This window comes from Watersipora subatra, chromosome 5 (genome assembly GCF_963576615.1).
Source record: "Watersipora subatra chromosome 5, tzWatSuba1.1, whole genome shotgun sequence".
In the NCBI taxonomy this organism is placed as follows: domain Eukaryota; kingdom Metazoa; phylum Bryozoa; class Gymnolaemata; order Cheilostomatida; family Watersiporidae; genus Watersipora; species Watersipora subatra.
The window spans coordinates 47,583,922-47,611,555 of NC_088712.1; the positions used below are offsets into that span (position 1 = coordinate 47,583,922).

Genomic DNA, 27,634 nt, shown 5'->3' on the forward strand with positions numbered 1-27,634 from the left:
AGCTTACTGCTTTTAATTCAAACCCAGTAGCGCATGCTTTGATTAAGCCAAGGAAAGAACAAAAAGTCGAATCACATATTCTCAAGTTCTTCCCTACCTTTATTATATTTATCAGTAATATCTTTAGTGCAGCGATTGTTTATCTCTTAGCAAAAACACTGTTGCATGAGGGTACTGAAAATAATTTTCTTTGTAAAAAAACATTAAAAAAGACACAAGTTTCAGAGATTTAGTGCTTAGAGTTTAAAGGAAATATTTACAAAAATAGTACATTTGTATTGTATGCATTGTATACATTGGTCAAGAAAAAAATTTAAGGTGAATCTTTGAAAGCTGAACAAAAATCATTGCTATTAGTGTGCCGTTGTTTCTGCATTGAGTCCTCTATTCAAAGTACAAGCAGAACTGATTACAGTAGACCAAGCTTCAAACAATCTATATTGTTGCATAACAGTTGTCTGACTTACTTTGTTTCAAATTTCCTTAAGTTCTTCATACTTGTACAAGCAGTAGTCAGCTTGTACAAGCAGTAGTCAACTTGTACAAGCAGTAGCCAGCAAATAGGGATAACTGACCAGAATACAACTGATCAGCAAATACGGTAATTTACACTATTGGTACACGAAGTGCCCTGTTTGATAGTTAGCACACTACAAAGGTATATAACAAAGCTTTGCTCACTTGTTGACCAAATCCTGTACGCCAGTAACAAACCTCCAATAACATTTCAATTTCCCTAACGCAACGACGATTAAAGACAAATTGTTCTGATTATATTTGTTTATCACAAAAATAGTAGATAAATCTGCAATAAATGGAGGAACAGTATACATAAATCAGCTAAATATAATAACAGAATAAATGATCATAAATAAATAATAAGAAAAACATGGCTGAGAGAGGCCAACCACCACACTGTAGGACATATTGACATCCTAGACAGGGCATATTGAGTCCTAGACGAATGATCTAACACTTGTGAAGGAGATGAGCCAGTCAGAGTAATAAATTAGAGCATTGACTTGGCCTATCATTACATGTGCGAGCGTCAACTATATTGTGTGAAACCCGCTTAAGGGAGGAATGTACTGACGATGTTGGTCACTCACCGGCACCAACGTGTCTTGTCAAAATTGCTTAGAGCTATAATGGATAAAACGGTTCAACTGTTTGACATTTGGAACCAATGACTAGTGTTAGAACATTGATTTGGGATGTCAATGGATATGAATAGACTTAGTGAAAAGTAACAGACGATGCGGACGAATAGTCTGCACGCCACTCCTGATGACTCCTCTTCTTTTTCCCACACCGTTACACTTTTTATAGAAGATCTGTAAAATACATACAGAATGTAACAGGGTCTGTATTCACACATGAATCTCACAACTCTGAAATTGACTTGAACTGAGATAATATACAGTCACACCTTGGCAAATAAAGCTAATCTGTTTATTAGGTTTCTGTTTCATGTGCCAAAAATGTCATATGATAGAAATATTCTTCTAAGTCTACAAAGTGTTTGTTTAATTTGTTTTATATCTCAAAAGGCTTAACGATAAATACCTCAGGCAATAAAGTACTGCATAGCAATAAACAAAATTAATCATATGAGAGTATGTCACTAAATAAATCTAAAAATCAAATATAGTGAAAAAATATCTAAAGTAACAATTAATAAGAAGTATTTATTGTCATTTACCTATATGATAAACAGGGGGAATTGACGTGTAGACTTAATAATAAAGAAGGATGCTGTGTAGGTAAAAGTGGTGATAAATATACTGCGCTATTCTAATATTGATCAAGCAACCCTTAAATTCCCATATATGCAGATTCTCAATATATTTAGTTTTCATATTTGATATTTTTTATACTTTATTTTATATTGTATTATACATGTATATGACCTTTTCACTCATTTCCAGATTTCTTTTTTCATATCACTTTTTCTTCTTCCCTCCCAACCACCACGGGACAGCTTCACAGAACTTTTAAAGAGTAAGCAAAAGAAGTTTGTTTATGTTTTTTTTAAATTCTTTGCTTTAACTTTATTTAAAAGTGTTATCTTTTTTATGTTCGTAAATACCACCATTCGCACTAGTCATATTTTAAACTCAAAAGTAGAGTATGAAAAACTGTTTACTGCTTTCAAACAATACAACACCAAATTATATGCAAAAAAACTAATAGCCATGAAAAACTGCAAAATTTTGAAAAACTTTGGACCATGTATGTTTAAAATTACAGTGTAGGTCATGTAAAGAGTTCAATTCAAGCTCTCCTCGCAGCCTTCTCAGTTACAAATTACCTTATTAGGTTGACTCCTAAACCTATTATAAATAAAATTGATGGGGCTTTGAAAATGGCTTTAATTTTAATTGATATTAAACACGCTGCAAGAGTTATGCAAAAGATGGTGAGATATACCAATGTGAGCTCATTTTGATTATCCAAAAGAGAAATATCATTGAAATAACATATACGATTTGCCTGGCAACGCTCAAGGCAATTGCTTAGTCCTCAAATTTAGCATTTGGCGTTAATTAATTCTTATGCTAAGCTGATCAGAACTTGGAGTTTTGCCGGCTCTCAAGGGCAACGAAATGTGTCAGCTTGCAAGCCTAGCTAAAAAAAGTTAGTTTTTTTTTATCAGGTTTGGGACTGGGAGAAACATCTAAAATCGAAAATCTGACCAAAAGGTTTGATGGAAGATGATAATCTAATAGATCCGCCTCCTTGATAACAAAATAATCAATTTAACTCTGATAAGAGGCATTAGTAAACTAGAAACAATTACTTTCCTCTATGAAAATGTCTACAGCACCAAGGTTATGGCCCAGAGAGCTGAAATCACTTATGTTTGCATAAAGCAATTGAACCACATAAAATAGAAGACATTCACCAGTAAAACCTGTGTTTTTCTTTTCAGTTGAACTGGAAGGTGTTGAGCCGCTACCATCAGGTGATACCACCATGCCCCTTACCTCTCTACCTATAGACACAAGCATATAATAATATTTGACACATTGCTATGAAGATGTTAATAGAACTGACAAATACAATTTAATAAAATTACCATGTCAGCAACCTAAAAACTGCGATAAATGTGAAAGTCTTCAATTTTTTAATGTTCTTCTAGAAGTCATACATCTAACCAACTTCATTTGGACTTGCACACGCTCATGACATGACATCTGTCAGCAAGTGTTAGTCACAAGCTTTGGTAGCCAATCATTGACAACTTCTACTGAGTGCTTGCATGAGCACAGGATAGGTTATGTCAAAGACCTAGATTAGACGTGATTAAATCAATAGCGAAGACTACTTACTTGAAGACATTTGATACGTGGAGCTAGGGCCGTTGACCTACAAAGAAACACTAAGATTACATAAAGCTTATCCGCTTCCTGTCTCGATTAACCACAACAAGAGTACCGGTATACAGACAGTATAATGGACATTGTTCTGTGTGCAATGCGATACCAGCATATACAGGGTGTACATTATGTTTTACAAAAGTGTATTCATCATATCCAGTAAATTGTATGCGATGCCTAAACTGGAATAAAATCTTACAGGATCAATGAAATGAAGGAATGAGTCAAAAATGGTGAAAGGGGGAAGAACTAGAGTCCAAAAGAAGTTACTCAGCCAGCTACTGCCAGCCAAGTTCACACTTAGACTCAGCTTACACAATGCTTTTGACAATGCAAAGCAACACCCAACTCATTGGGTAATGTTAGTGTCTTACCTAGGCATCAATTCATGAAAAGCAAAAATTGTAGATATTACATGAAGCACACACAATCTATAACAACGTGTAACTGAACAATACTTTCAACTAACATAGCTAAACCATTTAGATATTCTATATAAAACAACTATTTTATCAGCGGCTAAATAAATGACAATTCTGTTGTTTCCCATCCGCTTATTAAGGTAAATACAAAGGAACCTCTACTTCCACAAAAATCTACATAAGAAATCTTCTAAGTTACGAAACATCTGTAGTGAGCGGTGACACCGAGAAGGGGAAGTCACCGAGGGTGAAGGCTAAGAGAAGCCTCTTATGACCTGGGAAAAGCTCATCTCATCTTGACTGATCGCGAATCTTATATAATCTATTCTTACTCAACAGATAACACGGTTTAATACATATCCTTTGGTAGAAATTTATTTTCGATTTACGAAATATGTTTTTAGATACGAAAGGCCGACAAGCCTTTCATATTTTAACCAGTTTGTTTCGTATTTTGACCTGTTTACTTAATGTAAATACGACGTACAACGCGCTTCATTCCGTTTCCCTAGCTAGTGAAAGTCAGTGAATGACAAGCGTTTTGTTTCTTCCATTGTATAATTTGGAGTTGTCATACATCAAACACAGAGTAAGACAATTCAATTTTTTAGTTTGTGCGGATGTAAATTAATCTTTCAACTTCTGTTATTAAAAACATTCATTCTGAGCAAAACAAACCATAACAACAATACCCCACCTACTTCTTCTGTCCGCCGTCTTCTCACTCCCGCTGTCTTTGCTTAGCCTAGTCTAGATGGCCAACGCAAAAGGTAAACAAATTTTAACATGACTTTAACATAATTTTAATGATTTGCTACAAGTTTTAACCACAATATGTATTTATAATTTACACAAATGCTATCTCCGAGTTTTGTGGGGACTTGGAATGAATTAGGGTATTTATACAGTGAAACTAGCGGAATGCCCGGGTATTAAAAGACAGCTTATAAAATAATGGCAGGTAATGTAGTGGCCTGCCACTTGCCATCAGCCTGGCACAGCGCCAATGGCTAATTTGAGTTCACTAGTTATCTACGGCTCTTACTAATAAGAGCAGGAAGCATAAAAGGAAGCATAAAATTATGTCGCCGTATTGGAGAGCGGCAGCGTATTTTCACCTAAATAGCGACATATATCGCCCAATGAATTCATCAATTTCGCATAGTGTAATTGGTAACATGTTTGCCTGGTGAATGGGAAGTTCCGAGATCAAATCTTCTGCGATACGGATTCTTATTTCAATATTTTAATAGCTATAGCGGGACAGACTGAAGTACAGAACCACAGAATCTTAAAATAACAGACAAACAAACTTTGAGATTTATATATATAGAAGATGGGTGTCTACTTAAATTTTTCTGTTTATGAAACGGCTTCCGGATTTCATAAGTAAAGGTTCCAGTGTATTTTTAGAATGTGACGACTTCTATGATAAGCTATCCCCACTAAAACAGGTTACGAACATAAAACCTTGTGGCTTAGAAGCTTTAGCACTATGATCAGGTGATGAGAAAAAAATTAACAAGGAGCTTGTTTACTTACGCCGGCAATGCCCGGCGTTGCAAGTGCTGGGACGATATTACGATATTTTGGTATACCGACGATACCACTTTCTGATACTGGCCATACCGAGTGCTTTCTGCCCATATCGAAATATCGGGTATCGTCGATATTTGACGATATCGACGATAATATATACATTCTACTCGATTTGATACCCGATTTTTCAAAGAAATATATTGATACACGGATTCATTAGGGAGTTGTTCTTCCATGGCAGCTTTTTCTGGCAGGTAAGACAACTCCGGATAACATACCTGATATTTCGATATATCGGTTGGCTACGCCATCATATCATATCGAAACGAATTTTTGATATCCTCCCAGCACAAGGCGTTGCCCAGCTGCAACGCCGGGCATGGACTTATTCATAGATCTCAACAACCAATATAAGTCCGCATAACATAAATGCCTACATAGACTTATTCATAGATCTAAACAACAAATATAAGTCAGCATAACATAGATGCCTACATAGACTTATTCATAGATCTAAACAACAAATATAAGTCAGCATAACATAGATACCTACAAAGACTTATTCATAAATATGAACAGCAAATATAAGTCAAAGCAGCGTAGATGACTACCAATACTTGTAACAGCTTATTGCTAAGCCCAACGATGGATATTTGGCGTAAAATGATTAAAACAAGAATACTTACTGTTGTTGGAGGAAGAAGGGAGGTAGGTTGCAGCGGTTGACTAGAGCCAACAGGTGAGTGTTCTGACATGTGGCCACCCTTAAAACACAGCAAATATAAATGCAAATGGCCATTTGAATGCAAAATTTGTAGAGTAGCTGACGTACATATATCGTAGCGGTACAGCAAATCCAAGCACATATAACATGCTTTTGGGTGACCAAACGGTGATTGCTAACAGGTGCTAGTTAGAAACACAAAAATATAGTATCTGCATGGTTTAGTTAACAAAGGCTCTATAATGTACCTATGCAACAGCAGCTCTATTATACTCAGGCTAGTGCCTTCTTCTACTAGGCATCCATTTACCATACTTGTGTGCGCAGTCTGCTACTGTCTTGCCACAAGGTAAAACGCAACTATATATACAATTCTACACTCTTACAAGCTTTGCAAATGTTTGAACCTAAGCATGATAAAGTGACGAATGATGAACATGCATTTTGTGCAGTGATAACATGAATGAGATTCTTCCATCAGCATTTCTATACAAAGTAGCAATACTAGCTATCAACTACTACTGATGTGTATTAATCTCCAAGATTTAAGATATGCGTAGATAGCGGGCAACAGAAAGCATAGACTCAACATGGAAGAACAGTCATGCTTTTACTACTTCTCCTAATCATTGTAGGGTCACTGCTACTAACCATGTCTTGTACTATTACTGGCATGATAGCTGAAGCGCAGGAGCAATTGTGGCTAGATGTCCTTTGTAACACCACTAATGGTCCTTCTGTGATTTGAACCACTGACCTATTGATTATATGCCGGCGTACTAACCACTGAACCGCACTACTCTTGAGTACATGCTATAAAATATAACCGCTATAAAATACTACGCCCCCGATTTGGCACAGGAGCAATTGTGGTTGGATGCTCCTCCAAGCACCATCAATAATCCTTATGAGATTCAAACCAACATACCGATCATAGGCCTTCGCACTAACTAATAAACTATGACTGCCCTGTCATGTCATCAACCTGTTGATGGAGTGAGGGAGCAGATTTTTGCAAATTCTCTAAAATTTCCAAAATCTAGCTAATTTAAAATATACTAGTTATATATAATTAAAATAGAATTTCTAAAATGGTCCTAGATTTTGGAAATTTCCATCAACCTGGTGATGATGTGAATTTCCAAAATCTAGGGTATGCATTGATTACGGGCAACAGTAACCAAGAGCGTACCATTAGACAGCCAGACAATACAGTTATCTCTCGCTACTTTGTGATTAATCTTTAGTGGTTTCAGTACTTGGCAGGGCAAAAAATATTCATTAAAAAATTAACAAAAATGTGTAAAAATATAAAATAAACATAAATACATCCAGTGAGATCCCTTCATGAGCATCATCGAACTAGAAGCCGTCAGAGTTCCCTATTTTCCTGCGATAGTTTGTGAAGTGTAAAAGTGCGATGTGCCTGTGACACCTTTTACCGCGTTTCTTAAATGCCCTCGAGCCTCAAAATTGTCCATTGAGATTATTAACAGAGAAAAATGCTTATGATTAGCAGTGACTTTAGATATGAGTTTATTAGTTTCCATGGATTACCACTAATCGCCGAATTATCACTTGTAGCTGGTCCGGATTAACCTCCACAAGTGAGGGTTAATGTAACTTCATCCATTAGCAGAGAAGTTGTCTGCTCTATATGTAATAACAACCTTAACACATTTCAGTCATTCGCCAACTAGGACACTTACTAACCATTGCATATCTTCACACAAAATAAATGAAACTGCTTACAGAGAGACTAGAGAGCAAGTTGATATGGCAGCGACTTTCCCGCCACTGAAGTTTCAACGACACGGACTGGTTGAGGTCTTTTAATGAACCCCAGGCACCATTGCTTGTCAACATTTCTGTTAGCTTATTTCTACTAGAAGCTACCGTTCCCAGGGGTGAAGGACATTTGAATGAAGAATTCAGCAGCATGGTGATCTTGTCCTGGTTATCCTGTAACGGATGCATGAACTAGATATATAATGTAACTTTATGGCATAACTCCATGGTGATATAACTCCATGGTGTATCTCTGCGGCATAACCTTAGAGTAATATAGATTAATGGTATGACTATGGTGTAGCTCTATGGTATGGCTCTATGGTAATAGATGCCATGGTATGGCTCTACAATCTATTTGTAAGGCATATATTTATGGTATAGCTCTAGGTTTTATCACTCTAGCATAAAAATTAAAGAATAACACATCAGTGTGAATCGAAGCAAAACCAACTGAGACCCCGATAAATCATAGCGGCATAACACAGAACACGCAATGTTGGCCTAAATGATTGGCCATGGCAAATTGAACCAGCATTTCATCATTCTTGTGTGTTTATACATGAACTAGCTGACAGCCTGTGTTGCACAGGTATTAAAAACAGCTTATAAACAGTAGCAGGTAATGTAGTTGTCTGTTATTTGTCATTAGCCTAGCACATTGCCAATGGCTAATTTGAGTAAACTACTATTCGTATTGCTAAACTTACTAATAAGAGCTGTGAGAGCAAGTTTTAGTGGCGTTGCGCTATGATGTTGGGACATAGCAGAGTCGCTTATTTTAACTCAAATAACGCCTCGTATTACCCGATGAATCCATTGCATCTTGCGTAGCTTAATGGTTTAGGTTTATCAACTAGTGAACAGTAGGTTCTGAGATCAAATCTTCGGTGATACGGATTTTTCATTGCTAAATACTAATCACTAGTCACTTAACTGAACAGCCTGAATGACAGACGACGACAAACTTTGATATTCATTGTTATAGTTTGAAAGAAATGATGGTGGTTCTGAAATCTTACACACAATGTACAAAATGTACCAATGATTTGCCAGAAAATACAAGAATTTCATAAACCTACAGGTACATACACTTTCTTACTGAAGGGATGAGCTTTCTGAAAAAAAATAGAACAAACTACAAGTAATGCAATAATATATTTTATATAAATAAAAAAATAGCATTGTCTGAGGATCTCCTGACATTGAAAATTTTAATACAAAATTTTTAAACAAATCATCTCAAAACCTTTTACAATTACAGAAAATTTAAACAAAATTTTACGTCGATACATATTCTACTAACATACAAATATTTCAACATATTCTGTGAATTTGTGATCATCTCAACATTGGAATTTTTCAACATACTATGTGAAAATGCAGCAAATATTTGACACTACATTCAAAATACATTCTTACATACTACACTAGAAATTTTGTAAGCAAAAATAAAGAGATTGGGAAAACGTGAGCAAAAACATGAAAAATTATTAAAATAATAAAAAAATGTGTAAAAGATAGTTTAAACTTTACTGAGTCGAAAATAGAGTAAACTATCATCACCTTAACCTGACCTTCACTTTGTTTGCATTTCCCGAGGGTGGAATAACAATAAAAACCTTTTTATCTCGACCCTTATGTGTAGCTTTTGTCTTCAGCATACAAATATTTTTAGAGTTTATTTTAGAGCTTTTGTATGTCCCTACGGTGAAATCAAATAAAAAATCCTTTCATTATTATTATTGCTTTATTAATTATTTTTTACTTCTTTTTATATTTAACGAAAATGTATACATTTTGTTAGATTTATTGTTGTGTGATTAACTGTCATAGTTATTCGAGTCACTATAGGTTTTATATAGGTTCTAGAGCCTATAGGTTACTATAGGCTCTAGAACAAATTACAATGTAATTCTTTACAAAAATTCCCTCTGACATACACCGGTCTTGATATAAGAAGCCGTGATGAAACGAATTAGCTTCGTTTGTAGAGTTAATCATGTAATCATGACTAACTCTACATTAACTCTATGTTAGTGATTTTCGAGTGTAATCCTGAAAATACGCCAATGAGTTTCTCTTAGCACTGCTCTGACCTCAGCCTACTAACCGACAATGAAGGAAAACCAGAAGAAGTGGAGTCAGCAGGGTCAGCAGGCACCTCAGAAGAGTCAAAAGCTTGGAAGTCATCATCAGCAAACTCGCCAAAATCAGCATCATCAAATTGAGGTGAAGTATTTCTCATTGTTGGCGAGGTAGTAGCGGATCCTTGGGGAGAAGGAGGAGACCGTGGTGATACAGTAGCAGATTGTAGAGATACCGGTGAGGGAGAGGAGCGAGGGGAAACAACAGGTGGAGAAAGCGCGGGTGATGAAGTACCAGTGGACCTAATATCAGGTGATTTGAATGACCACTGATCATCATCATCAGTACCTGCATGCGAAATAGATAAGACAATCACAAAATGGACATATTTTGTTAATGAATTGTCTTTTAAACCATAACTGTCACGTACAACTTTTATCGTATTTACTAGGTAAATCAGACACGCTGATTCCAATTTTGTACTCAAAATAAAGATTAGTCCACTAACTTTCAGAGTAATGAAGGCTTTTTTACAGCGTTTTAAAATCGGTCTCGAAAACAACACGATCGGCACAACAAACTCGGCCCATAGATACGTGACGTAACCCAGCTTTTTAGGAACTGCAGTTACGCAGGGATGTTTAGACCGATTTAGAATAATAGAGATGGGTGTTTTAAAATCCTTTAATATCTAAATTCAGCCTTAAAAATAATCTCAGTCGTTTCTGAAAGGTAGATAAGCTATTTAACATTGCATATTTAAAAAAGCGCGATAACAACGCTAGCTTGTGATAAAACCGCGCTTTTTGAGCTCACTTTTCTCGGCGTTCAGCCCATTTAAACATCATGTAACAAGATACGAGCAATTTTACATAGTTTATATACCTTTCATAAAAGACTGAGATTATTTTACAGGCTGGATTTAGATAATAATGGGTTTTAAGACACCCATCTCTATTATTCTAAATCGGACTAAACATTCCCAACTTCCGTTCCTGAAAAAGCTAGGTTTCGTCACATATTTATGGGCGGAGCTTGTAATGCTGATTGTGTTGTTTTCGAAACGCTTTAAAAAAGCCTAAATGACTTTGAAGGTTAGTGGACCAATCTTTATTTTGAGTACAAAATCAGAATCAGCGTGGCTGATTTACCTAGAAAATACGATAAAAGTTGTTCGTGACAGTTATGGTTTAAATGTCATGCGTGTTCCAATTGAAAGCAAAACCAAGTAATAGAGACTGAGAGAGCCACAACTAAATGAGAAACAATGAGGAAGGGGTAATGAATGATGACACTGAAAGATGAAAACTTTTGAAAAAGGAATAAGCATGTGACTATAGAACCAATGAAACAAATAGAAAGGTACGAAGAATAAAAAACTCCAAAATAAAAATAACAAAGCGGTGCAAATCAAAACAAGCAACATCTTAAAAGGATTAGTACACATAAGGCTAATATGCAAATAAGCCAGTGTAACCAGGAGTTTAACCAGGAGTGCAACCAGGCGTATAACCAAGCGTATAACCAGGAATGTACCCAAGTGTAACCAGGCGTGTAACCAGGAGTGTAACCAGGAGTGTAACCAGGACATATGAAGGATGGGCAGCAAGCAGAAGATGAGGAAGTTTGATGATAAGAAAGTGAACAATTTGAATTTGTGGATGAGCACAGAGGTAAAAGAAATAAAAATAGCACAGAATAATTGAGAAGACAACTTTAATGAGTAAAATATGTGTGCGAAATGTAAACATGAAGAAAAGGACAATAAAAGATGGTGAAAAAATATATGCTAAGAGCAGAGCACCGCGACTAGATACAAGATCACACAAACCATTGTTAGCAGTAGGAAACGCCCAGTCAGAATCATCTCCCTTGCTAGCTATGCTACTCGTCTCTGCACTACCTGGTGGGGGCTGCGGGGACATCTCCAGCTCCTATATTAATATTATATTTTTATATATTGAGCTGGTTATCATTTAGTAGGATAATACAAAAAGTCAACATTGCTAAAAACTCAATTCTTTTTATGCTCCATTTTCACTTTAGAGATCAAACACCAATGTCATACATATAATTATAAAATAAATAGTAATATCACATAAATTTACATAAATACTACTTCACTAAATATCTAGCAGAATTATCACGAAACATACAAAACTGTAGATTTTCCTTATTATCTTGATAGACATTTCCTAGTCAACATATTACACTCTCCAAATATCTATAGACTCACACATTTCGCAACCAAAATGGTTTCGGAAAAATTATGGAATATCTAAGAATCCTTTTATAAAGTTTTTATACTTGTACAGTCATTTGTGTACGACTATAAACACTTTTTGAGTTTTTGGCTAAGTTTTTAAATAACCACAACCGTTAAGCAAAATGTTGATTTATAGAAGTGATCCATATAAATTTTGCTGTCTAACAAACGCTCCAGACCAAACATCGCAATACAGAGCCAACAATTTAACATTTGAATCAATTGTTTCTATTCTGAAACACACATATAGTCATACTACACGAATGCCCACTGTTGCACAGGTAATAAAAAAGTTTTGCACAAAAAATCAGCATTTATGTACCATCCAACTTTTAAATGGTGTTTGTTTATTTCTGAGTGCGCTATAAGTTCAATTAAGTTTATATGCCATATTAACATATATTTAAAGCATTTTGGGGAAGTCTGGGCAGGAATTTTTCTTCTAATAAATTAGTTCAAACGTGAAGCGTAGGTATTTTAACCAATCGCCATTAAAGAGATTGGCAGGTGTAATAACCATGTGCACAATTATTCTCTTGCACCGCAAGTAAGCCATGTGGCTTAGTGGATAGAATGTCTGCTTGCAGACCTGATGGTTCTGAGTTCAAAGCGGCTGTGAAGCAGATTTTAGTACTTTATATTTTTATCGCTATAACTGGATACTCGAATAACAAACACTGAGACTTATATTTAGATCTAGGCTTCTAGTTTTGAGTAGATGCAATCAAAACCGCTTTTAATTCTTGTACGAAAATGAAATTTTAGGATTGAATTGACCCAAGGTTTTGTGCAGAAAAGAGACTTTTCATCAAATGATTGAACTAAAAATTCATAACAAAATCCCAAAATAAAACTTGAATTCTGCATACCTACCTCCGTATCATTACCAAAGGCCCACTCGTCTTCTCCATGAGTAGACAATTCCTTTTCTTTATTCCAACCAATGCTATTAGCTTTTTGAGAATTTTGAAAATCATTTGGGGATGCCCAATCATCCCCATTTAAATTTGGATCTGTCATAGAAAAGCTTGGCTCATTACTGGGAACAGTTTTTGGCTCAATACCGTCAATGCTTCGTTCAATAGAGTGACATCCCCGATTTTCGCTCAAGTGTGTCATTGCAGGGGTGTTGTCACCCGGAGATGCCCTGTCATTATCAATGTCACCTTTACCTTCTTTGTGCGCAGCTGCAGCAGCTGTTTGTCCAACACCACCTTTGTTAAAGCTTGGTAAAGCAAACATTGAAAAATCATCATCATCTGTAATATCATATTGCTGAGGTATACCAAACGGTGGCATTTCCTCCCCAGGCGTGTCATCAGTAAAAGGTGGAGGCTCATCGAACATGAAACTATCATCTTCTTCTTGCACATGAGACGAAGCTGACGTATGTGTCAATGTTTGTTCAGAAATAGTCGTCGTCGTCTTCCCATAATTGTTTGAATCTGTTAATGGTGGTGGTTCATTAAAATTGTGGCTTTCAAAATCTTCTTGTCTGCTGAAATTATTAGAAGGGTTTATAAATTCTTTGGAAGCATTTTCGGCATTGTCTGAGCTATTGAAACCTGTATGCGACATTTTAAACTCATCGGAAAAGGACAGCTGTTCATCAGAGCTGCTTTCTCCAATTGCCTCACAAAGTGTTTGGTCTGTAAGTGTGATGGAACAGATCGCATCAAATCCTTTTTCTTCATCCTTCTGTAAAAAAGAACAAATGAAAAGACAAAATATCAAGTGAATCAAGATGCTGGTTTATGTGTAACTGGCCCATCTGCTGCTACTGGAATACTTTCCAGAAATGTATATTTCAAATTCTAAAAGGTTGCAAGCAAATTTCTATTAATAAATGAGATTTGCTACTGAGATTCGGCAAAAAAATGGTGTAATTTTTTGTGCTAAATTTGTGCTATAGGTTTACAAATTTTTTGGCCGATTTCCCCCAAACTTCACATGTATATGCTCCGTGCCTTCTGCCAAATTGTTAAAACATTTGATTTCAAAACTCCATCTGGTTCCTAAAAACCAGCCTCTTAAACACTCACCTGCTGACTATATGATTGAGAATAAAAAAAATCTCTACCATCACCGGGCTCACTGTTAGTTTATAATATAATTAATGACATTTTTATATTATTATTGTTATTACTGTTATTATTATATATCATCATTACCATCACATATGATTATTATGTTAGACACATATATAATTTATTTATTATTTATGATAGTAAATCTTATCTTAGATAAGAACCTAACTAAACTCGCGATAATCTATGTGGAAAACATTGTCGACACGAGTAGAAACAACACACCTGTCTATATCGATAGTGTTTATTTTAAAGAGTTTTAAAAACAGTTTTAATTAAACAGTTTTTTTATTATAGTTTTAAAAACAACAGTATTTGGTCTTAAAATTCCATCTAGTTCTTGAGAACCGACCTCCTAAACATACACCCGCAGACTATCTTATTAAAAATGAATGCAATCCTGGGTATCACCGGGTTTCCTGATAGCCTGGCAGTTGATTAGTGCAATTGGTGAAGTGTCGGTCTACCAAACCGAATGTCATAAGTTCAAGCCCTGGACAAAGCAATCTTTTTTGAGACACATTAATTATCGCTAATATTATCTCTTCAGTGTCACACACGATTACAAGCTGATCCGCTTTATGAGTAAAAGTAATGGGAGTATCACCTGGCTTTGCAGAATGATCTTAGAATAAGCCCTTGAAACCCCTAACCACAGGTTATCTAATTGCAAAGGAAAGAAATCCTGGGCATCGCCAGGCTTAATGCTAGTAAGTAGTCACGCCTCAACATAAGAGCTTAACGCGTTCCAGGACCGAGATCGTATGTCAATGCTCTCTTACCTCAAATCAATTTTCCTATACAGAATAACTAAATACAAATTAATCCGTTCTCATCTTCTAAAAACCCACATAAAAACAGAATATTACAACTGAAAAACGTGTTTTTAATTGGACTAATTCACCTACCTATCTATTAGTTATCATCTTCAATAAAATGTAACACTTTATATACAGTACTGTATGAAGTTCTTACCTTCGAGACAGAAGGTAGCCGTGGTGTGAAAGAGACTTAACTGTAAGTCTCTCTCAGTTAAGTCAAGCCGACATGATCGGTATACAACACTTTTGTGACACTATGTAACTCAACATGCAATATAAATTTAGCTCACATGTACTTAACTATACACACGCTTCAAGGTAAATTTTAATCACATGTTACACTTAATTCCAATTTTATTTTCAGTCTCTTACTTTTCTTCTTTGAGTCTTTTTGTCTCGTTGTCACCTTCACCTTTAGCCGACCTTCACCTTTAGCCGACCTTTTAAAAACTTTTTCACACTAATCTGACAAGAAAGACCAAGCAATGCTTTTTCCGTAAGCAGCCTCTCGCATACTCGACCACTTAGCGGCTGCACCGAGAACCGTCTCTCGTATGCTCGTATCTCAAATCTATCTCATAATATAAGGCAAAAATTTGCTTGGAATTTTCCTCGTATCACAAAGTTCTCGCATGTTGGGACACGCTTATGTCGAAGTATGACAGTATTGAAGCCATCCTTTTCAGCTATACAAGAACAAGCATGACAAAGAGTAAATTGAGGTGAATCAATGTTATCAAGCCTAATATAATTTTCAGCAAAATAAAATATGTATTAACTGATTAACTTGTAAAGTAAAAGATACTTTTAATTACAATTTTCATAGCCACTTACAGTTCCTGTAACGATGGAGCGAGAGTTCCCTATTTGCTTTTGTATAAATAGTAAACAACACTGTGATATCCCTGTTCATATACTAACTTTAACGCCTAGAAAACCAGTAGAGAACAAACTTCTATTAAATAGAACAATAATATTCAAGAAAACAGCCCGCTATCTGCTAAAGAACACCTCAGCAGAGAGAAACTCTCATCTTAAGACTAGTAGATGTGTCGGTTTACTTTGATGTGGTAAACTTTGAGCAAGACACATCGAGCCTGAAAAAACGCGTGTACGAAGATTGAAACAAGTACCAATAGCTGTAGAAAAAGGGTTCCTTTTAGGATTTTACTAAGGCAGCAACTCAGTTGATCAATTATTGACACGCTCAAAAAAATTAATTTCTTAGTGTTATACTAATGAACTTTATAGCTTCATTAGATGCAGAAAGCTGGAAAAACAATATATAAATGAAGAATGATTTAATACATTTTACCCTGATCACTTGCTGTGAAAATACGAAAACGCTACTATCAATATAATGAAGCAAGTCCAAATACTATTGATGAAGAGAAGACAACTCATAGCATAATATTCACCTCATTGTTCTGTCCAAACCGATTAGAAGTATCCCCTTGATCAATAAGTTCAACCTTCACAATATCCCTAAAACAAATACATCTCACATAGAAGAACCAGTAACTAGTAAAACAACACTGATCCGAGCCCTACTTCCTATATGAAAACTTTGATAGGTGGTGTAAATGCCATGGAGGTTTTTTAAATGTCAAATGAGATGCAACTTTCACCGCTACTTTTCAAACTGTACCCATCTGGTCATGAGAAATGCATATGAGCAGGCAGCAACAGCAGCCCTTTTGAAAGTGTAATATCTTTTTATTTATTTATTTTAATTTATGCACCGCATGTAAAACATATTTTCTATAAAAATGAATATAGATTGCCCAATAAAAGTCGATGTATCTGCTTGAAATACCTTTACATTTTATTTTGCACATCTAACACCATATCACAGTATATCTAAGTGACCTTCAGGCCTGATCCATAGCAAGTCTAAAAATCTGGTGACAAAAAGTTCAAAGAAATAAAATAAAATGAATGAGAAGAGAAAAAGATTCAATGCTAAAACCAAAACTGTTTTACTGTCTTGCTTCATCATGCAATGATGGAGAATTCAAAAATATTCATGAATTTTTATAACAGAAAACAGATCTCATGCTTTAAAAATAAAAAAAATTTAATGTATGATACGTAAATGGTAAAAATTATTATGACGAATTTAAGAACAGCCGCAGCAGGCATCTGATGAACCAAAATATAAAATATTGTCAGGGTACATATCTTATTGTCGACATTTATTGGTAAAGTTTCAAAATCTTTTATTCCAATATTGTCATATTTTCAACGAGCTTTTTCATCTATCATACCCTACCTCCTTTCTCAACTTTTACTCAGTCCACCATGATCCAAACAGGTTGGTGGCAAAAAGTTGGAGCAAAAATGAAGCAAATAAACCTCTTGCAAGTTGGTGCAGTGAGTTTAAGTCTACGGTATATACAGTGGAAGTCAAAATATATTAAAACATGCGGCAATTGATAGCTTAAAAATAACCTGCAATGTCATAAGTTTAACACACTTCATGAACATCTACTTTTAGCATTAACTAGGAGATTGCCAGGAGTTTCAAGGGTACTAGAATAATTACCATATGAATTTTGAGTAACTTACCTAAGAAGCTAGATATTTACTAAAATCTTTACTAAAACAATACCCATGTTTTGAGCCAGCTCAACAATCATTACACGTAACGGTCAACGGTGCTAGCGCTTTAAGCTAGATTATCTTAACCAATGTAATGACTATTTGCATGATCAATCGGTTGTATACTGTGTAGCTTAATGGTTAAGGTCCTGAGATCAAATATAGTGCCGTGCGAATTTTCCATTGCTAAATTTCAAATGCTATAACTGGACTCAGGGTTTAACAAAAAAACAACCACTGAGATTTATATACGGTATATAGACAATGAATTTTATCTTTTGAGCTCAAATACCACGTCAATAAGTTAACCACGTTAATCCATTCACGTTGTTATTAAGTATAATTATAACTTAAGTAGTAAACGCAGAGCGGTTTATGTAAAGATCACTTTGCTCATTATCTAGCAAAATTATCACATGAATATATAAAATTGTAAACTTATTTTTGTAGGAATTTCCTTGTCAACTTATTAAATCTCCAGATTCCTACAAACTTCAACAAAGATGACAGAACAAGCCAATAGACTGAGAGTGGGAGCATTACAATAAAAATACCTGGCTGGAGAGGACGATTGTTGAGCAGAAGGAAAAGAAAACCAATCAGAGCGAGCTTCAGCGACGTGCTTGTGCGGAGAGAAATCGCCCTCTGTAAGCGGTGGTGGACTAAACAGATCGGGAGATTCCGACAATCCTCGAGAATCGTTACCAAAGTTTCCCCACTCCTCGTCGTCGGGCTCAGAAGTTAAGGTCACACAGTTGTCTTCCATTACCAATTCAGCTTTGTTGTTAGTATCGGTTGATACATCACCTGTACCTTCCAGCACATGGTTTGATGAATGCAGTTGCCGTGAAGAGTGGATATCTGTCAATGAGGAAGTGGGTGTGGCTGGACTAAATGGAGGAGGGCTAGAAGCAAACGTAAAATCAGCAACAAAGTCTTGCCCCTTTGAGCCTTCTGATAGGTCCTTAGTAGTGCTGCCTCTGGAGCCTTCTGATAGGTCCTTAGTAGTGCTGCCTTTGGAGCCTTCTGATTGGTCCTTAATAGTGCTGCTTCTGCTCCTCTCGCTACTTTCAGCACTAACATGCTCCTTTGATCGATCGATAGAGCCAAAGGCTGCCCACTCATCCTCAGGAGATTGAATGTCAGTCAATGAAGGTATCTCTATTGGCCAATCTGAGTCGGGTTTGAACGATTCTGTCAAATCATTGTTAACCTTAGAATGAGCAGTTGTGCTGCCACTTGAAACACTTTTACCATCTTCTTGTACTGATGCATTATCTTTGAACGACCAATCGCTGCTGATATTATCTGGCTGATTACGAACTGGACCAGCAAATCCTGACCAATCACTATCATTGTCATCTATGATGTCATTTCCTGATTTTACCTCAAAAAGGGGTTTTGAAGAAAGGTTAGACAGAGGGGGAACAAGGTCAGAGTGCGGGGGGTCTCTCTCGGGCTTTGAGAGGGGCTTGCTAAACAACACTGCCTGAGAAGGGTCAGCTACTGAGTGATAAGATTCCACTGGTTCTGGAGGCTGACTGAAGGCTGCCCAGTCATCTTCCGATGATATTGGAGCTGAGAATGTCACATGCTGCTAAATATTAATGAATACAAATAGTAATGATGAGATAACTCCCGTTTACTCACAGTTTGCTCAAATACAAAATAAAGCATTTTGTTAGCAACAAAATAAATGACGCCGAAACAGGATATGACATCTTGAGACAAAATATTAGATACCGCTGCAGAGGCTGGTTCAGCAAACGCCGCCCAGTCATCACTGTCTCCTGTCTCCTCTTCTTTCTTGCTAGTATCAGTTTTACCTTGTGACTCAACAACTGTATCAAGAGGAGTGTCTTCAGGAGAAAGCAAGAAGTTAGGCTGCTGAGGCTGCTGCAACAAAAAGCCAGAACTGTGATATATTCTACTTAAAAAACACCATATGTCAGTATTGACAGTAAGAATCATACAGACTAGACCTAGATATGATGGTGTAATAATAACAATCGTTCAGTCGCAAAGACAGAACGCTTTCAACTGGTCATGAATGACTGTAACATTAAAATTAAACATCAATATAAATCTCAAACTTTGTATGCAATTCTGTGTGCCCAGCTATAGCTATTAAAATTTAGGAATGAAATATCCGTTTCATGCTGGATTTGATCTCGGAAATTACCGTTCACCAGACAAATATCTTACCAATTAAACTACACAAGATTGATGATTCATTTGGCCATATATGTTGCTATGTGAGTGAAAATACCGCCTCGTGTTACACAAGCCATTAAAGCTTGCTCTCACAGCTCTTATTAGTAAGTTTACTAGTAAGTTAATAAGCAGCTTACTCAAATTAGCCATTGGCAATGTGCCAGACTAATGGCAAGTGGCAGGCAACTACATTATCAGTTGCTGTTTATAAGCTGACTTTCAATACCCATGCAATGCCAGGCATGTCACTATTAATTACTATAATAAAGCTGTGTGTCTGTCCAAAGCAACTGTTCGAGGTTAGGTAAAAGACTACATCGTAGAGGATTCGAACCGGTGCCTTTGACATCACTACTACCCGCCGCATTTGTTCGCCTTCTGGAATTTTAGAATAGTTGTACACATAATTATTATCTGTGCTTTATTAGCACAGCTGATGATCTCTCACAGCCCTCTAGACTACCAGGGTACTAGTACTACTAAAATAATGCCTTTACAGCAACAGTTTACAAATCAACAATTACCAATTAAAATTGATCTGGGAGTTAATATCATGACAGACTTGGAGCAATGCATCTGAATTTGGTGCTGAGGTAAAACACAGTGCGTACATACAATGTTGCTATTTCTTTTCTTTTACTTCTGGAAATTTTATGCGCATTCTACCACTCTCTGAATTTTTCATCTGTTTATCACTTTAGGAGTTGCGCTATTTTACTGAATAGCAGGGGCTTTTATGAGGCAATTATTTTTTCTCAGCAAGTTTACTTGAAAAGCATATGAAGTGAAGAAAAATCAGGCTGTTGAGCTGTTACATTATCCTTGAATAAGCTATAATTTAGCTCTATAAAACTATCTATTCTCTTTAAAACAAAGCCAAAGTTCACTCCTGTTATACAAGGAGATTCTCTTATGAAATATTCATCACATAAACATGTGATTACAAATCTGATTTATACTTTAGTACATAAGCTTTGAGGCAAATAGCAATTACATCTTTGTAAGAGGTAATTTGCGCAGTATTCCACTGTCTGACCATATGTGTACTACATTCATGGCCTTTCTGCAATAACACATAGTAATAATAATGATAATAATAATAATGAATAAAGAACAGTAACGCGAATAATAATGAATAATAATGTATGTATCTCCATAAGCCAAATGAGAGCTCTTCGTTTGCTGTCACGTCCTACCTCCACACTGCTGATCTCTTTCAATGTGCTGCCAAAAACAGAGAAATCTCCTAGGTTTCCTTCCTCCTCCTCTGCTCTCAATGCATCCAGTGCAGAAAAGGCTGACCAATCAACTGCATGGGATTTTATCTTTGTGACCCTTCAAAAATGCATTTGACATTACGCATCAGCCTGTGTTTATATGAAAAGAATAAATCGTAAGCTATCTCACAAAAAAAAACTTTAATTTTTTAGGAACAAACATTCTTAATTTCAGTGAGACGATTCCGCTAATACTAGAAAACCACAACCTGCTGCATAGCTTGAAGATCCTGAACGTAGAGAGGGCTTTACCAAAATACTTCCAAGAATCTTGATCAGAAGTGATAATAAATAATGCTATATTAAACAACATGACATAAAATTGTTTATTTGTTGTTATGTGGCTGCTAATTTACGTTGACCTTCTAAAGCTACACTTAAAGTTTAGGATTATACCAGTATGCTTAAAACACATAAACAACCTGAGCAGGCAAATAATCGGTTATATTTGTCATTAAGAGTGAATGACGGTCAATTGTTTTGTCAACTTGGCTTAATCGACGTACCATCGCACCAACTAGAGCCACTAATATAACCACAATCTTTAAGCATGATAGATCACTAAAATCTTTGCAATTTTTAACAAAAAGTCGAAGTTCAAAAAAATGCAAACAAGCGTAAAGAAGCCTTGCTTTATGTAACTAACACCGTGAAGCCTCACACAAAGGGTTAGTTAAGTCCTTTTAAAATTAACATTGCAAGTGATCTTTTGGAAATACTACCTCATACCAATGATATATCAATAGGTAATGCTGAGCTGGAATCCCCAAAAATACCACAAAGAGACAACTCCAAGAAAAAAATGACAACTGTAATGCTGTTTATAAAATATATGGATTGGAATATAAATTATTTTGATGTGCTGCAACTATTCAAACGAACAAATTCAATCTAGAGATACAGTGGTGTGTGGAATAAATAGAACCACCTTGTTGGATAACTAACATTCTCATTTATACCATTATTATTTACTATGAATTTAGTAAATAGCCATAAATTATATATTAAATTATTCGTCATTTTGTACTGATTTCAAGTATTCAAACCAAACAGTTGTAAAATTATATTTTTTAATGGATTGTGTGAACTAAATTCTGAACATTTCATTTTGTAGTGGCTGAAGGTAACGATCTGTACAGTTATGATACCACTTACATTTTCATTTGCTTATTTCAAGTCAAATACATGCACACGACTTGAAATTTATGAAAAAATGGCTAACGAGAAATACTAAGAAACTTAACGATTAATGGATAGTAACAATGCGACCTACTCGCAAAAGGGTCAGACCTATGTGAAATATACAAACTCGATTACTTGGCAGTAAGAATGTGTGACTTCTAAAAAGTTAGCTGGTGCTTCTATGCTAGTGTCTGGAGAAAATACCAACATAATATCAAGCGCACCATTTTTATGACGATGGTCTAACCATTTCATAGCCAAGTTGCTGTATGATCACAGACAAAAGCTTTTATGACAACAAAACATAGTAATTGTTTTTAATTAAACAGTTTTAGTTATTGCCAAAATGAATATGGGAATTTTAAAAAAAACCGAAATAAAGGTCTGCCTTCGGCTGATGAAATGAGTCGAAAGCACGAAAGAGAATAGCAAACAGAGATATGACAAACAGTTGAAAAAAGGTTTCTAACTCACGCCTCAGTATGGGTTTGCGAACTGGCTCTCTGATTTTCTCCAGTTTTGGGATTCGAACTAGAAAAGTCCCCAAATTCGTCTGCCGACTCTCGTTGCATATCAGAAGGAGTAGGTGAGAAGGCAGCAAACCCACCAAATGACTCATCATTTGAAGTGATGGTGAAGTCCTGTGCCTCCTGACTTTTAGACAAGTTTACCTGGACATCAGTATTTGAAAAAGTTGCAAATCCACCAAATGATTCATCGTTTGAGTTCTCCACCACCTCAGCAGTCGTTACTGCATTCTGATTATCAGTTCCAGCAAAAGTTGCGAATCCACCGAATGACCCATCCATGGAGGTAGCTTGCTGAGAACCCAAATGAGAGTGAGGGCCAATTGAGACTGCTATGTCTGGCTGGGAGGCTCTCTTAGGAGTACATTTTGGAAATATTTCTGCCAATTGGATCGGGTTATCTGGAAGCTTGAAGGAGGTATCTAGTGTAATAAAATATGTGAGAGTTGTACTCTCCTTCAAATAGTTGAGCTAGCAATATCCGTACATCCGCACAATATTTCAACAGACAAAGAATTTTAAATCGTAAAAATTTGTCCAATTTCAAAGGAATGTATATACCGGTATCCATTATAATGTTACAATAATATGCACCTACATGTATGTACACAATACAGACACTTAATTTAGTCAAATTCAAAAAAATTCAAAATTTAGACAGATATTAAAGTCAGCCAAACTAACATTTAAACCTAATGACAGCAAACGATGAACACATCAAGTCATCATAGGCAGCGCTTCCTGCTATGTCAAACCATCTAAAAACTCTAAACAGTATAGCTAATCTAAGCATAATACATATTGAAAAATTGTACCTTGTAATCATATAAAGTCAAGCCACAACTTACAATCACTTAACATAAATTTTTCAGCATAACTTGTAATATATGGGCAAGTACTTGACTCGTACACCCAAGCTAGGAAGGTTTCTAGAAATATTCCTCGTTTGTAAGTGAAAGTAAAGAGAGTGGTACATAGATATAATAAACCATAAATAATATGTGTTTAGGGTTTATTATATTTATGAGGTGGTAAGAACAATTTAAAGTTTTAAAATTGCAAAAATTTTTGAATTCAAAAATTTAAAAAATGCAAAATATAAGAAACTTTTTTTATATTTTCATAGATTTCTTTCTTGTTCAATCAGATAGTCAGCATGTGGATGTTTTCAGGAACCAGTTGGAATTCTGAAACCAAATCTTTTCAGCGACCTGGCGGAAGGCACGGAGAGAATGCATGTAAAATTTTGACAAAGTCACCCAAAAATGAGGCTTAAAATGTGCATAGCAGTCATGTGGATTAACAAATACACAGAATGACAAAGTAGGATTTAGTAATGTTTACTATAATAAAAGCCGTGTCCGTCTGTCTGTCCTTCCGTAGCCACGGTTAGAGGTTAGGATAAAATGTCACAATAAATGGGATTCATAATCACGACATTCAGCTCGGTAGACCAGCACATGCGCCGATTGACTGGGTTGCAGCTGTTACAAATAATTATGCACACACTTATTCTCTGTGTTTTATCGACACACCAGGTGATCTATCTTGTCGCACTAGACAGCCAGGGTACTAAGTATAGATTATAGAAATAACCTGGGTTAATTTAAACTTAGCCTAGTTCCCAGTCAGGGTAAGCTATGGGGTGTATCGCTATCACCCCCCCCCCTCCCCCCGTAATTTATTGATTAAGTAAGTACTACTTTCTTAATTTAGTCCCTTTACAGTTTGCAAGGTCCTCTATAAACTTATGTATTTGCGTATCTCTAAGATAAAACAGCTATAATAACCTCTTTTCATTGATTACTACTTTATTATTATAGTTTTTTTCCAGAACTTAATTTTTACAACTAGTATTTTTACAGTGTTTCATATAATAAAATAACTTCAATGTTATTCGTAATCCGCAGCAATATTTATTCAATATAAGTTTTTGGAGAGTAAAACAAATTAAATAAATTACTGTGTACCCTATAAGATCATTGTCTCCAACATATATTGATATAAACTTCATTTTCATCAGTCACTGTCATTCAAAGCGAATTAGATCATGAGAAAAAAAATAAATATTTCACCACGATTTTAACATACAAAGATGATCACAAAAAGATTTAACTTCCTATGGGAAGATGTGACTAACATTACGTAGAAAGATAAACAGGCTTAGGCAGCTATGAGAACTTCCTGTCATATATACAAAGATGATAGCTGAACTGAACAATTCATTTATCAGTTCATACTAGACAGCTGGTCAGCGAGGTACAAGTGTACAACTGTAAAGTATTTTTAACTGTTCTTCTACAATTGGATGTAGCGGTGCTGTCGTTTAAATTAAAAGTAACAAACTAGTTCCTTTCCGCAGACTTTAGAATTTTCACAAAAAACACAGAACAAAACAAGGTCATTTTCTGTGTGCTTTTATTGTCAAAGTGGGCAAAAAGATTCGAAAATGTCAAAGGCTGTTTTTATGTATAGTATCCTCTTCCAATGATGAAACATACGAGCTTTAGTAATCACCTATATTTCTTAGCATTTTTTAAGTTGGTATTTCTGAAACCTCACCTACTATTTTTGCAATGCCGCATACCATCTGGCACCAAAATAATTTATTCTGCTCAACTAATAGTATTTATTATACTATAACACCAATAAATAAGCAAACAAATGCAATTTAATGTGATAGAAGCAAATGTTTCTTTTGCACAAGCTAGTTTATCCGTAGTACAGCCTCAATCAAGGTGCATCTGAAATCATGTCCAATCTTTGTTAGATGATTCGACCCTTGAATTTAACGGCCATAAAGGCCAAGAACCCTTGTTCAGAAAACATGCGGGCAAAACCAGTAACTGATGAACAGCATTTCCGGCTAATATTGGGTAAGTTGAACCCTTGATCAGCCAGAAATCTATGGGGGAGCATTACATGCACAGCTAAAGTTGTTGCCACATACTGGTTGTAAAATGACATTGCAAAATGAAGGCACATTATAACAGAGAAAACCCTGGCGACCAAAACCTTTGCATAGCATTTAAAAAAGGTAAATTACCACAGTTTAAGCACCACTGATCTAAAGCTTTTGAACTAGTACAAATGGCTCGCTTGACCATTGTTCACACGGAGAACCTCAACACCCACCTGTTTCTTGTACAACCGGGGGAATACTAGACTTGGCATTGATTACTTGCTGCAGAATATGGAAATCCTGCTGCTCTTCAGCGGGTGGGGGCACAGGGGCACTTAGCTGGTTTTTAGCCTGGGTCAGTTTATCTGCTAAGTCCTCCAACCCTAGCAATTAGAAGCAAGTAGTTCACTGAAGGTGTGAACTAGTAAAGGCCTGTGCTAGCTGACAGCTTATGGTGTGTAATAAACATAACTGGCATCTAGCAAATATGTAGACTCAAGTCTAATAATGACGAACTTTAACCTCTTTTTAGTCATTGTGACAAAAGACAATGTAAGATGTAACTTTTGCTGTGAAATCTCCTTGGGAACAAATAAGAGGTTTAGAGGTTATAATTATTGGCACTGGAAATGTGTAACACAAGGTCGTCAGAGCTAAATTACTAAGTAATGAAAGACAACCGCATGACCTCAATGTTGAAGGATATCATAGACTGATTATACCGTAATGATACACGCTAGTGAAACACCTTACATAACAAGCAGCCAGAAAATCACTATCATGAAAGATAAAATCGACGCTGGAACTAAGTGTAGACAAAATGTCATTGCTAGACAACACAATTACGACATTCTTGTAGTAACATGTATATAAAAAGTGCTTGAAATGCTTTGCACATTTCTCTTGCTGTCGTTACACACTACCCTATATGCATATATAAGCAAAGAGTAGACAAATGCTAAATAACTTAAAGTTTAACATAATAATCATCATTATACACAGAAGTATAGTCTCTGATCAACAGACAAACTCATTGCATCTTACTAGTTTAGGTTTTAACTAACCATCCACCTCACCATCACTTCACTTAATTCTACACGCCACTATGGAGTTGGTAACAAACAGTATTATGACACACAACTTGAACACTAGCATGCTCTAACATAAAATGTTAAACCTCAACCTGAAATCGTCTCAAAATACAATCTTTACAACTTATGTGATTGTGAACAAATATTCGTCTTGACATACAGAGAAACTTCTACATATGATATCTAAGATTTCTAAAACTTTATACACTGTAGTAAAACACTTCCTATATACCTAGTGCTTCTTTGCAGTTTGGTGTTAGATTGCTTAACATTGGACAGTGCTAGAGCTTCACAATTTCCAAAAATCATCAGACCCCGCAATACTGCAAATTTGCAATATCGAATCGCAATAATACTTATTATGAAAAAAAGATTTGTAATTTTTTGTTAATATTTATTTGCATATTTTAACTAAAAAAACTAGTGTTCATGATAATAAAAATATTTATTTCATGAATGCGTGGAAGACCTTGAAATTTTTGTATTATAAGTCTAGAAGGCCCGTGACTTTTAGATAAATTGTCATTACATAATTATATCGTTTATACGATTGACGATATCTTTTCAAGCGGTGATGATTTTCAAATCATCGACTTTCAAAGTCGCCACCAAACAATTAAATTGCCATATCACAGAGCTCTAGAGAGCGTTACGAGACAGCGTTACATACAGTATGCCATTTTAGTTTTAAAATCTTGGGTGGCTGAGATGTACTTACTGCTTGT

General features: G+C 35.7%; 1 protein-coding gene across 1 annotated transcript in view; it reads right to left on the reverse strand.

Annotated features, from left to right (window-relative positions):
• Positions 1 to 756: 756 nt before the first annotated feature.
• LOC137397418 (uncharacterized) overlaps positions 757 to 27,634 on the reverse strand; it is a 29,011-nt gene continuing 2,133 nt past the window's right edge. The window contains exons 2-15 of the mRNA XM_068083707.1: positions 26,052 to 26,201; positions 22,864 to 23,338; positions 21,127 to 21,265; positions 19,460 to 19,612; positions 18,271 to 19,313; positions 16,534 to 16,600; positions 13,081 to 13,905; positions 11,773 to 11,875; positions 9,967 to 10,289; positions 7,818 to 8,027; positions 6,028 to 6,105; positions 3,333 to 3,369; positions 2,906 to 2,995; positions 757 to 1,334 (exon numbers count right to left, since the gene is read on the reverse strand). Of these exons, the coding sequence (XP_067939808.1) occupies positions 1,324 to 1,334; positions 2,906 to 2,995; positions 3,333 to 3,369; positions 6,028 to 6,105; positions 7,818 to 8,027; positions 9,967 to 10,289; positions 11,773 to 11,875; positions 13,081 to 13,905; positions 16,534 to 16,600; positions 18,271 to 19,313; positions 19,460 to 19,612; positions 21,127 to 21,265; positions 22,864 to 23,338; positions 26,052 to 26,201 (3,704 nt within the window). The 3' untranslated portion in view covers positions 757 to 1,323. The remainder of the gene's footprint in view (positions 1,335 to 2,905; positions 2,996 to 3,332; positions 3,370 to 6,027; positions 6,106 to 7,817; positions 8,028 to 9,966; positions 10,290 to 11,772; positions 11,876 to 13,080; positions 13,906 to 16,533; positions 16,601 to 18,270; positions 19,314 to 19,459; positions 19,613 to 21,126; positions 21,266 to 22,863; positions 23,339 to 26,051; positions 26,202 to 27,634) is intronic.